The 13,411-nt window shown below is 48.8% G+C and overlaps 1 protein-coding gene across 1 annotated transcript; it reads left to right on the plus strand.

Moving 5' to 3' along the window:
• Window positions 1-579: 579 nt before the first annotated feature.
• Window positions 580-10,275, plus strand: N7479_009433 (AMP-dependent synthetase/ligase; the record flags this gene model as incomplete). Its single annotated transcript, XM_057257126.1, has 1 exon — window positions 580-10,275. One exon carries the CDS (start codon window positions 580-582, stop codon window positions 10,273-10,275), a length of 9,696 nt encoding a protein of 3,231 aa, XP_057104584.1.
• Window positions 10,276-13,411: the final 3,136 nt, after the last annotated feature.

Here is a 13,411-nt window from a genome sequence, read left to right on the forward strand (position 1 = left end):
TCAAATGAACCACCCCCTTTCCCCATCCTATAAAGGGGTAACGATATTGTAAATAAATGTGAGGTATTTGTTGCATGGCCAAGTTTTGTTTTTTTAGAAAAAAAAAATTTGCCGCGAAGATTATATACGCCATTTATCTCCCCGAGACTTAAAACTCGCTATGCAGTCTTATATTTCAGATATTAATATTTCGCAAGATCAGGAAGACTAGGAGTTGTGGTCTTCACTAGATCTTGGATGAATTGAATGAATTGAACAAGAGTGAGGTATGCAGATCATCATAATGGTCACACCCGGTGTGTCCACCTTTTGGCAAAGGGGTTTATGCATAAACAGTGGCACCACTACACAAATAAACGTGGGTCTATGGACATCTCGATGGATGCAAGCAACTTGGCTCTATCGAAAGGGTATTATCATGACCCCAAATCCAGGTGATCATGTGTAAAGTTGCCGGATCATTGTCTTGTAAGTACTGCCTAGCGAAGTACATCATCTAGCTCACAATATCAAGACCTAAAAATTATCGGAAACTATATTTACTACTCTACATATATGGCGAGCTATGATCATGCCAAGATGGGCCATTGCAGCGCCATCGACCACCCGAAAGCGAATAATTGCAAGGAAGAACATACTGGAAGTCCGGATGAGCAACAATTGAGTGTTCTGCGAGAGATTTGGGCAGATATTTTGGATATCGACGTTGAGGACATAGATCAAGATGCACACTTTTTCGAACTGGGTGGCGACTCACTGGCAGCGGCAGAGCTGGTGAGGGCAGCCGCATCACAAGGAATGCAGATCACTCGCGGACAGATCTTCACAGCGCCCACATTCTCTGACATGGTATCTCTCATGTCTTGCGGGGAGCCCGGTCCATGGGAGGAACCTTTGAGCGCTCTATCTCCATTTGCCCTCATTGATAGTGATGTATCTTTGGTTCGGCAGTTGGCCGCAGAGCAGTGCGGCATTTCTCCAGAGGAAATTGAGGATATGTATCCGACGACCGCATTGCAGGCTGGCCTCATGGCTCGGTCCATTAGTGTACCGGGTGTATATGTGTCTGCGTGGCTCTTTCAGAGCGTCCACCCCGTAGACCCGGTATGGCTCACGGATTTATTGCTGCGAGTGGTGCAGAAGCTGCCTATTCTGCGAACTGCAATGGTGACATCGGAAGAACACAGCTTTATGCAGGCCGTCCTCCCACCACCGGCCGCGATTGATATTATTCGAGTAACTTCCATTTCAGAACTTTGCCTCGAAGACCACAAGCCTGCCATGACGGTGGGTCGTCCTCTCACAAAGTTTTTGGTGATCGTCAGCGAGGATTGCGATCGACCATACGTGCTATGGTATGCACACCATGCGACATACGACATGTCGAGTATAGCACTCGTAGAGCGTCATATCGCCGATCTTGCATCCGGGGAGGAATCACTCCCAGCACCCCCCAGCTTTGCATTATTTGTCGCCCATAGCATAGAAGTCCGCAAAAGTCCCGAATGCATGCCCTTCTGGACGGAGCAGGTGGATGATTGTCCTGCGTCGATATTCCCCTTTGCCGCAACGGATGCGCCACCAGTATTTCGCACAGATGCTCAGTATGAGATCTCTTTCCCGTACGTTGGCACAAACTTTGGCTTCACAATGGCGAATCGCATCCGTGCCGCTTGGGCATTTCTATTGGGGTGTTATGAGAATTCGGAGGATGTCGTGTTTGGGGTTACCAACGGAGGCCGGTATGCAGCTGTGCCACAATGCGCCGATATTGTCGGACCTGCAATCGCAACTTCGCCCATGCGGGTGCGTTTGAATCGCGAGTCAACTGTTACCGAGTTTTTACAGAATGTTAGCGTCCAGGCGGTCCATATCAATGCCTTTGAGCAGGCAGGTCTGGCAAATATCCAGAAACTGGGCCCAGCCGGTATTCGGGCTTGCAGTTTCCGAACTTTGGTCAACGTTCAGGTGGCCGATGCTGGGCGCGGCAGCAACTTGTTGACACCTGTGGAGCCAGGCAAGGTCGAACCACTCGATTACGCTCTGGTACTGGAGCCCTTTGTCTTAGGGGGTGGTTCTAAGCTCCGACTCCGTTTGTCGTATGACAGTCTGGTCATCCACCGTGAAAAGGTCATTCAGGTCGCCGCACAACTGAAAAAGGTACTTCGGCTGTTCACAACTCATCCAGATAGGAGAATGAGCGAGATTGAAAGCGTACCTATCGATCCCCGCTCATCGCTGGGTAGTGGGCCTTTAATACCACTGGAAATGGTTCCAAGACCTTTCACGCTCATTTCCTCGCCTGCGCATGAAATTCGAAATCACGCTGCTGTCGAGTGCGGCGTTTCTGAGAGTATTGTAGATGATGTTTACCCATGCACACCAGCACAGACCAGAATGATGATGGTCTCTTTGCGACATCCCACAGCTTACAAATCCCACATCGTTTTCACTCCCCGCGAGGGCCAGAGTGAAACAGACATTCTCCATGCATGGAACAACCTTTACCGTAGGATGCCTGTGTTGAGGACTCGATTCTTTCATAGTCCTAAGGAAGCCACCTCATCGAACAAGCGTGAACTGCGTATGTTGCAGGCAGTTGTCAACGAATCCATCCAATGGAGTGAATGGGCGGATGTACAACAGTGTTTGTCTGCAGATCGCGAACTTCCCTTTAGCGGCGGCCAGCAGCTTTCACGCTTTGCTCTCATTCGCAAGCAGTCTGGAGATGGAATACGGGAAATTGTTCTCACTGCCCACCGCTCCATCTTCGAGCCATCGACCACACAACCCATGCTTCGTTTTCTACAGGAGATCGGAGGTCAAAATACCCATGATTTGGAAATTATGCCATTCACTAGTTGGATTGAGGGTGCATTAAATTCCCTTAATGAACCGTCAAAGATGTTCTGGGCTGAAGCATTGGAGGACTGTCACGCCCCTTCCTTCCCCCAAGTCCCAGCCACCCATGCTCCACTCACGACGGATACAATGCATAAAACCATTCCTTTGCCTGCAATTGGGTCGGGAGTTGAAAGCCCTGCCCCAAGTGCAACTCTGCTCCAGCTGGCTTGGGCACTCACTCTCAACCAATACTATGATTCTAATGACGTAGTATTTGGAATTGGTGTGAACAGCACGTATGGCAATAGCCGAACGGTCATGGGACCAACCTTCTCGGCCATTCCACAGCGCATTGTGTTTGAAAGTCCCGATATGCGAATCAATGACTTGATTCGGATAGTCGAAGAACGGACGGAAGCACTCATCGATCATGCGCAGTATGATATCTCTATGATTCGTGAAATTGACGAATCCTGTGCCACTGCATGCAATTTTCAGAATCTCTTGGTTTTAAAGTCCACCCCAGACGATAATGGCACCAATCAGCACTCTGGAGCATTTAGAACAGCCTCTGTGTCGACTGTTGCGGGAAAAGGCATTGCTGGTTCTTCCCCTCACATTTACAACTTTGCTCTAGCAGTCGAGGTAGCCCCGTTAAGCAACGGAGTGAGTGTCCGCATGAGTTATGATCCTTTCGTCTTGAAAGCAGTCCAAGTACGACGTCTCATGTCTCACTATGAAAACATTCTACGCCAAATGTCCACATTTAACCATACCTCCACTGTCAGAAGCATCCACCATGTGCCTGAGGACCATTTGGAGGAAATTCTATCGTGGAACACCGTCCCTGCACCTCGAGCGTGCTGCGTTCACGAACTATTTGAGGCACAGGTAAACTCCCAGCCATCCTCCCCAGCTATCTGCGCCCGTGATGGTGAATGGACATTTTCGCAACTTGATAATGCGGCAGAGAGACTCGCTAGATTTCTTCGTTCGCTAGGTGTGGGACCAGGATGTTATGTCCCTCTTCTTTTTGAAAAGTGCGGGCTTGCAATCATTGCCATGCTTGCCATCCTAAAAGCTGGGGGCTCGAGCGTCGCATTAGATCCAGCTCATCCTAAAGACCGATTACAAGGTCTCATTAGTGGCATGGGAAAGTGCACTATTCTCTGTAGCCGTGAAAACCACATCCTGGCTGCCCAGGTTGCTCAACGTGCCGTTATGATTGATGAACAAACTTTAAAGAACCTATCAAAGCAGCCACTTCAGCGGCGTCTCAGTGATGAAGAACCTGTCTCGGCGCAAAACACGGCATTCGTTCTGTTCACATCCGGATCTACGGGTATGCCCAAGGGTATCCTGATCCCCCACCAAGCATTCTCAAGTAGCATTCGAGGCCACTCGGAACTTCTTCGCTTTTCTACGGGTCCTGGATCTCGCAATTTCCAATTCACAGCTTACACGTCAGATGTAAGTATTGGAGAAATATTTACCTCTCTTGCGGTTGGGTCCTGTGTCTGTGTACCCTCAGACTGGGACCGTAAGAACAACCTTGCTGGTGCAATGAGGTATCTTAATGTAAATTGGGCCTTTTTCACACCCAGTGTGGCAGCGTTGTTGGTCCCCAGTGAGGTCCCAGCCCTCCGCACCATGGTATTTGGGGGCGAAACGGCATCACCTGAGAACTTCCAGACCTGGGCCCCAGCATTGCATTTGATCAATAGTTTTGGTCCTGCCGAGTGTTCTATTTGGACGCATTGTATCCCGCGTAAAGTCGCACTTGATGACCTTGGCAGCAATATCGGCTTCGGAGTTGGTTGTGCAACTTGGATAACTGATCCTACCGACCATCATCGATTGCTTCCTATCGGAGCTGTCGGCGAGATGCTTGTTGAGGGCCCTAATGTTGCGCAAGGCTATCTAAACGACCCCATTAAGACAAATGCCACTTTTGTTCATGATCCGGCATGGATGCCGCCAGACCGAGGATCGATGAGACTATATCGATCCGGGGACCTCGCCCGCTACCTTCCAAATGGAATGGTGCAGTTCCTTGGTCGTCGTGATCACCAAGTCAAACTCAGGGGATTGCGTATTGAACTAGGTGAGATTGAGCATCAGATTCGCAAATATTTTTCCGACGGCGATATGCTAGTGGCGGTAGACATTGTCCATCCTCGGCCTGTTGGTTCCCCGCCTATCTTAGCGGCTTTCATTGCTCCTAAAGAACCTGATGTACTTCCTGAGAGCCAAGGGGGTGTCTTAAACCTGCTGGCGGACAAGTCTGACCACATTTGCCAGACTCTGCATGGCTTGGAGAGTGCACTCATTGGAATCTTGCCCCGGCATATGGTGCCCGCTGGATTTGTTCCACTTCGTCAGATGCCTTTGACTGCCTCGGCAAAGACAGATCGTCGCGTGTTGAAGAATATCGCATCATCTGTTTCAGCCGAGGAGTTGAGTCGCCTGATGGTCGAAGTGCAATCACGGGAGGCTCCGAGCACAGCCATGGAAACAATTCTCGCCAGATTATGGTCGAGCGCCCTAGGCTGGCACGTCGAAGTCGATCGGCAGAACAGCTTTTTCCGTGTCGGGGGAGACTCACTATCCGCGATGAGGCTAGTCTCGTTTGCCCGGAAGGAGAATGTGCGGATTACCGTTGAACAGGTGTTCCAAAATCCGATCCTCCGAGACATGGCCCAATGTGCTATTTTAGATGACACCTCAGCTGTCGACGAATCAAATGCACTCCCGGATGTCGCACCTTTCTCCGCACTTGGAGATGGGGATATGGTTGCCAGTGCAGTTCGGTCTGCCTCCACGCAACTAGGAGTTGACGCAGCTCAAATCGAAGATATTTATCCCTGCACGCCACTCCAGGAGGGCTTGCTCGCTGCGTCCCAAGACTCACGAGGAACGTATGTCGCACAAATGGTGCACGAGCTGCCCATCAACATTGATCGTTCTCGCTTCGAGTCTGCCTGGGCATCCCTGCTGGAGGAATGGCCCATATTGCGGTCACGCTTCTTCCAATGGCACCAAAGCAATGGAACCTCTCAATTGATGCAGGCGGTCGTCAAGGGGCGGACGCGATGGGTTCGTGCTCGCCGTCTCTCCGAATATCTCAAGCTTGACCGTCGAGATTATATGCAGCTTGGAGATCGTATGTTGCGGCTTGCTGCCTTCACAGATACGGGTGATAAGAAGCAATATTTCGTCATGACTGCCCACCATGCCATCTACGATGGTTGGATGCTGGGCCTTCTCTTTACTGCCCTCCGTCGGTGCTATCTCGGTCTTCCCGCGCTAGAGACAACTCCGTATCGTGTGTTTGTGAACATCAACTTAAAGAACCGCAACAACGAGGAGAGCCAACGTTTTTGGCAACGCTACGTGTGGGATTCTGACCGGCCGTCATGGCCAGAGCTTCCATCCCCTGACTTCAGGCCTAAGCCCGCCTCCGTCAGGCAGCTGACAGCACAGTTCCCTGCTGGGGATCAGCGAAATTTCACCCCTAGCACCATTATGCGCACAGCATTTGCCATTCTCCTTGGAGCTTACTCTCATTCGGAGAACGTCGTTTTCCCATCCACGGTGTATGGACGTACTTCTGGTCAATCTTCGGCAGCAACAGTTGCAGGCCCAACGCTGGCTACAGTCCCTGTTCGGGTTCGCCTGGAACGTCAGTCAACAATACACGAAATTCTTGCTACTGTCCAGGCGGAAGGAGCCGAGATGCTAGCCCATGAGCAAGAAGGTCTCCAGAATATAAAGCAGTATAATCGTGGTGCTTTGGCGACCATTGACACTCAAAGCCTCTTAGTGGTCCAAGTGGATCAGCCTTCCCAGGAGTGGAACAGTGACGACTTTGCTCTGCGCTACGTCGATGTGTCAGGGCTAGCCAATGGCTTCCTCAGCACTGCATTAGTGCTTGAGGCAACCATTTCTCAGAATGAGCTTCATCTTCACATGACCCATGATGACCGAGTTGTTGCTCCACGCCAAGCCGAAAGATTCCTGGAACAACTCGCACATGTGGTGCATCAACTTTGTGAGGCATCCCAAACACAACTTCTTCAGGAATTGGACCTGGTTCCCCAAGGGGAGAGGGACGAAATCCTCTCGTGGAACGCAACCATTCCTAAGCCAACTGAAGCCCTGGTTCAGAATCTCTTCAATGCTCAGGTAAACCAGCAGCCAGACGCAGAAGCATTGGTCTCTTGGGAGGGATCACTCACATACCGGCAGCTTGATGAATTCTCCGACCGACTTGCAGGATATCTCTGGACATCATGTGGTCTACGCGCTGGAATCCGGGTCCCTCTACTGTTTGAGAAGAGTATTTGGACTGTGGTCGCAATGTTGGCTGTTTTGAAGATTGGTGCAACGAATGCAGCTCTAAATCCAGCACATGCAGCAGATCATTTGAAGTCGCTCGTTGAGGATATTGATGCCGATTTTATTCTATGCAGTGAACAATTCGAGTCACTAGCCTATGATATTACTCCAAGATACTACTGTGTTGGTTCCTCTGTCCAACACCTCGAGGGTGAAAATTGTGCCAGTTCAATCACTCCACAACACATCGCCTTCCTGCTGTTTACTAGTGGCAGCACAGGGAAACCGAAGGCAATCATGATTGACCATCTCGCCTTCTGTAGTAGCATCAAGGGCCATGGGGAGGTGTTGTGCTATCGCAAAGGCTCCCGAAATCTTCAGTTCACGGCCTATACCTCGGATGTCAGCATGGGAGAGATATTCACGTCGCTCAGCCAAGGAGCTACAGTATGTATTCCGTCTGACAATGAACGTATGAATGACCTTTCCGGAGCCATGGAGCGAATGCAGGTTGACTGGGCCTTCCTCACTCCCAGTGTGGCCTCACTGCTTCACCCTGATCAAGTACCAACCCTCAAGACACTTGTTTTTGGTGGCGAAACAGCGACAGTGACAAACGTCCAGACTTGGTCCCCACGTTTGCACCTGATTAACAGTTTTGGGCCCGCAGAAACTTCAATCTGGTGCCATGCGCACCCTCACTTCACGGTGACTGACGATGGCTCGGATGTTGGATGGTCTGTTGGGTGTGCTACGTGGATCGTGGACCCAGAGGACAGCAGTCGTCTGATGCCCGTTGGTACAATTGGTGAGCTTGTTGTTGAGGGACCTAACGTGGCAGCTGGGTATTACAAAAACCCAGCGAAAACAGAGGCCGCATTCCCAAAGAGTCTACCTTGTCTACCACCGGGTCACCGCCAGCGCATCTACAAACTCGGTGACTTGGCTCGATTCTTGCCTGACGGTCGTTTGCAATTCCTTGGCCGCAAGGATGGACAAGTGAAAGTGCATGGCCAGCGTGTGGAAGTTGGTGATGTGGAAAATACAATTCGCCTAGCTCTAGGTGACAACCACCTTGAAGTTGCCGTGGAAATGGTCAAGATCCCCGACGAGCTCACTGGCTCCCGTCTCATCGCGTTCATTAGCTGCACCCCGGCGGACCAGCCACAGGATCGGAGCAATCCTGCTGTTTTGACCGACGACGGAGGACTTCTAGCCTTCCAAGAACGTACCAGCTCTCTCCGAGAGCAACTCGCCTCGCGGCTGTCAAGCCACATGATTCCTAGTTTCTTTGTCCCTTTGACAAGCATGCCACTGAGCGCATCAGCAAAGATGGATCGAAAGCTTCTAGGCGCCCTTGCTAGAAACTTGGATATTTCTGAGTTGGCACGTTTCTCCCTCTCGTCGCATAGAGAGGTACTGCCACCGCAGAGCCGGATAGAGAAGCTTCTTCATTCGCTCTGGAGCTCTGTGCTGATGCTTCAGTCAGATGAATTTGGTATTGAAGCTGATTTCTTTGAATGCGGTGGCGATTCAATCGCGGCTATGAAATTAGCTTCCCTGGCACATGCCGCTGGTACTCCCCTATCTGTCCAAGATGTGTACGACCATCCCCGTCTGGGCAAACTCGCAAGCGCCATAGAAGAAAGATCTCCGGCGGATCTTCTCAACGCTGTTTCCGAGATCGACGCATTCTCCCTGCTACCAACAGATTATGCAGCAGATGGGCTAGATGCGCTCATTTCCAAAGCTGCCTCCGTTTGTGGGGTACGGACTAACGAGATTGTTGACATCTACCCATGCACGCCCATCCAACGTTCAATGATAAAAAGGACTGCAACACATTCTGAGGCGTACTGGCTACACAATACTTTCGAACTATCTTCAGAGGTCAACGAGGTCCGGCTCGAACAGGCATGGCAGGCTGTCGTCTCTTTGCACGCTATCTTGCGCACACGTATTTTCGCCCACAGCGGTCGGCATTTGCAGGCCGTTCTGAGCGAGCCACACACAGTACAGCACGTTTCTGGAGTGTCCCTAGATGAATTTTTCATCGCTTCTCGTGAGCGCCAATTCACAAACGGGCAGCCACTACTCCGCGCTTCGATAGTATCATACGAGTCGCGGCGGTACTTTGTCCTGAAATTCCACCACGCTGTATACGACGCTTGGTCGTTAACAAAAGTCTGTGAATTACTCCAGCGACAATATCTTGGTTCAGCGGATCAAGGTAATATTCAAAGTATGTCGGAAACTACCATTGTTGGATTCAACTATTTTGTGAAAGCCATCCAACAACAGAATCAGAGCCTTGCACTTGATTTCTGGAGCAAATATCTTCTTGGGGCGAAGACTTCATCCTTAGCCCCATCATATGAGGGCTCCAATACCGACAGTATCATACGTCATCGCATCTCACTCCCAGCACCAATGGCGACAGGTAGCTCCACCACACCTGCTATCATGGTCTATGCCGCCCTCGGGCTGGCACTCCATAAGCAGCTTCAAGTCCCAGACACCATCCTCGACTTGATCTCTATCGGTCGCTCCCTTCCACTTACTGAGGATCTGATCGGTCCCACAGTCACAAGGGTTCCAGTGCGTATCAATCACAAGGAACAAAGCACCCTGCACGATTACCTTTCACATGTCCAATACCAGGCCCGACAACCAACACCCTTCGAGCACGTTGACCTGGAAGAGGTTGCGCGTTTGCATTCCGATGCGCACGATGCTTGTCACGGCGCGCCTCAGGTCGTTGTTCATCCGTATGATCCATACACAGAGCAGCCTACGGCTAAGATGGGACTGCTCAGACAGGAGCTCTCGGTGCTAAATAATGACGGAATTGCACTATCAATAGATATATCCCTAGTACTTCAGGAGAGGGCGCTAGAGGCACTGGATGTGCGTCTCATGTTTGACAGCAGCATCGTTGGAGAGGAAAAGACGCGGCTTCTTGTCGGGGATTTGGAGACAATCATGTTGAAGATCCACGCTTTGCAGGGCAAATTCCAATCAGCTATGGTGGAAGAAGTGTTACATGGAGTACCGGAAACTCCATTTGAGCTGGTTGTAGAACGGATTCAGTGATTTGGGAATTCAAGAGATATTGGTGTTATTTATATGTATTTCCTAGGTCATGCGCGCAAAGAGAGCATATCGGGCCCATTTTAAGTTAAAGAGGTTTCTTGATATAGGTCTCCTCATACGATTCTGTCCTTCGATACATATATTTGTAGACATTTTTACTTCCTAAAGCAGTCTCTGTTATCTGAAGACCTTTAGTATCCGGGGTCAGATCTCCTACATTATATATTATAATGAATTATCCTACTTTCCTGAAATGGTTTACAAGGTGGCGTCAAGCGTCACTAAGGGTACTAGCTTTGAAAATAGTTTTATAGCCCTTAGGACTATCAGCTGTATTGAGTATCGGAAACTTGAATCAAAGAATATACCTCAAGCTCCAAGGTAGATATTAATCTCTAGGCCTGGTTTTACATATCCAGGGACCAACAGCAGTAAGCTGACCTATGGAGGTAGTATACTTGTCAATAATATTCCACTTCTGCTCAGCTGAGAGGGTTAATGCGACGGCCACAGCGGAGGGTGATACTCACCCTGCCTATAGCGCACTCACCCTCATCCACCCGGGTCGCACACACCAACCCTCAACCATTTTTAATCCTTTACATTATGATTCTTTATTACAAGTAACGAAATACATACGACCATAGGGTGTGGAAAATAGGGCTTCCCGTCCGCTCAGCCGTACTCAAGCCACACGCCGGTGAGTTAGTAGTTGGGTGGGTGACCACCAGCGAATCCTCACTGTTGTATGTTTTTGTTCTTTTTTTGATTCGTTTGTCTCTTGGCCCTATTTAGCCTAATTATCTAAATAAGTTAAACACCACTGACTAACTAACTATTCTAAACTTGAATAGTATTATGTGCCGCTGAATGTGCACACTGAACCGGTAACGCCTCGCCTTGGTTTGATCCTTAGTAGGCCTCCACAGAGCCCACAAAGCCCAAGCCCAACCCGCAAATGGGCTGGGTTTTGGGCCCCGCCTCGGGTCCAGCGATGGGCTATGGGCCTAAGGTAGAAGCCCACTGTAGGTTAATGGGCCCCAAACAGTATAAACATGCGGAGAATTTAGATGCCAAGTAAAGTTGAACCCCCTTTTAAGAGTTTTAAAATTACCCTTCGTTTTACTCCCGTTTCTAAGCCTTCACCTAAAGGTAATAATTTATTATTTTAAATGATTCAGAATTAATTACTACTTATCTCTCTATATCACGTCTAAAAACGTTAAAAAAACGCGTTATTGAGATAGGGTTTGAATTATAGAGGTCAACTTAGAACCGTATGAATCCGAAATATCTAATATCAAAATATATATCATCCTTTTTTGGACCTCTACTAGTCGAATTTTGTTTATAACTAGAATATACACTTATATACTCCGTGTCTATTATTATAAATTATAAATTTGAACTCTATCTAATTAGCAGAAGGGTCAGAATACAGCGATTACAAGACACTAGTTGAACCCCCTGAATGGGCTATTAATGGGGGCTAATGGGCTGTGGGTTGGGTTGGGCTTTGCGGAGCTCTAATCCTTAGAGAGCGTCCCGAATTGTAGATGAGAACTGTATCATTTTGCTGAACGTCTGAAATCAACCTTTCCTAGCTATTCAGTATGTCTTCTCAATTTGCGAAAAAGAAAGAAAAAAACAATACAGAGAGAAGTTTTAAAGCTATGTATTTCTAGCAAGTCGTTGACTAACATGACATCGAGTTCTAGGCCTTTTAATGCACCGGATGGACTTGCGATGAGGAGGGCTCGTTTGGAGACCTGCGAGGGAACATCAGGCGGGTTATCCGTCACCATCTCTGATAGCCTGCAGAGGATTTGAATTTAAAAAAACGTATTGTAGGCCGAGGCCGCAGAGGAGGAGGATTTTAGCAAGGTTGATGTCTATAGCCGATGTCTATAGCCCAGTCTTGACGAACCCGAATGGCAGCCAAAGTGAAGGCGGGCTAGACAAGGGTACACTGGCTATCTAAGGCTGTCGCTATGGCTACAGTACTAATTGGAGTGTGATGTGTATGTCACAGAAGCAATGCCTAGCCCCTGTAGCCTGATGCATCGCATGTATTCTGTAGGTAGCACAGAAAATGATGAGGCTAGTCCTATGAATAGTGCTCGTCTCGATAGCGGTATGTACCCTACCACGACAACTTGGGCGAGAACTCGTGCTAATGCATCCGCGCCACTGGTAATAAATATGGTATTATTTCGAATAAGTACGGTTAATTGAACAAAGAAAATGATATGAGCTTCATCCTAGTATTAATCATTAGTATTAGTATTACTAGCAAAAAAAGGAAGTAGGTATATATGCATTAGCGTTCCTTCTCGAGCTGTCGTGTCCTAATGGGATACGTGATGAGTGGGTTCGCGACTGACCTAGATCGACTCATTGGCGATCTAAGGATGCACATGTGGGAGGAAGTAGCAAGATGAACTGCTAATTGTACCTCATAGGTATATGTTACTTAATCTGAAAAAGGTTGTGGACTGCAGATTAACTTTTCATGTGGCCGACAAGATTTTTTGGAGCCTCAGCGAGGGATAAGGTGGCGGATAATTGGAGTTCTAAAGCTTGCTGTGCATGAACTGCGGTATTTTGGACCATATTTCGGCGGGGCCGAGTGATATTTGACAAGCACTAGTTTAATTAGGGATTGTCTTGAAGGGAATGCCTTACCACCACTGTTGCGAGATGAGCCTTGTAAATACTTGGGATTCATTTCAGCAACTCCCAGCGAACGAAGTCCAATGCAATGCACGCGTGAGAGGCACACTACGTTGGCGCTTAGTTCGCATACAAAGAAGGGGATAAAGTGGGGAAAGATACGTGGACACAATCGATTGATCTATATCTTGGAACTACGGCAATTGAGTGGTAAAGCAGGTAGATGAGTCCCCTAGTGGGTGCTTCTCTTTATATTACTCTAAATCAAGTGATCAGTTGAGAAATGATCGAAGAATTTTGGAAACTATCTTCTAGGTTCTCTACACTTTACTCCCTACCACAAAAATGGACAATCCGGAGGGAGAAAGGCAGTCACAACAGCTACCTGCGACGAAAGAGTTTCTGAATCGCTGCGCATCACTGTAGCCTCTCTTTCAGAAACCACCAAAATACGCGGATGATC

Source organism: Penicillium vulpinum, assembly GCF_028829585.1.
Source record: "Penicillium vulpinum strain IBT 29486 chromosome Unknown utg000004l_segment0_segment0, whole genome shotgun sequence".
In the NCBI taxonomy this organism is placed as follows: Eukaryota; Fungi; Ascomycota; class Eurotiomycetes; order Eurotiales; family Aspergillaceae; genus Penicillium; species Penicillium vulpinum.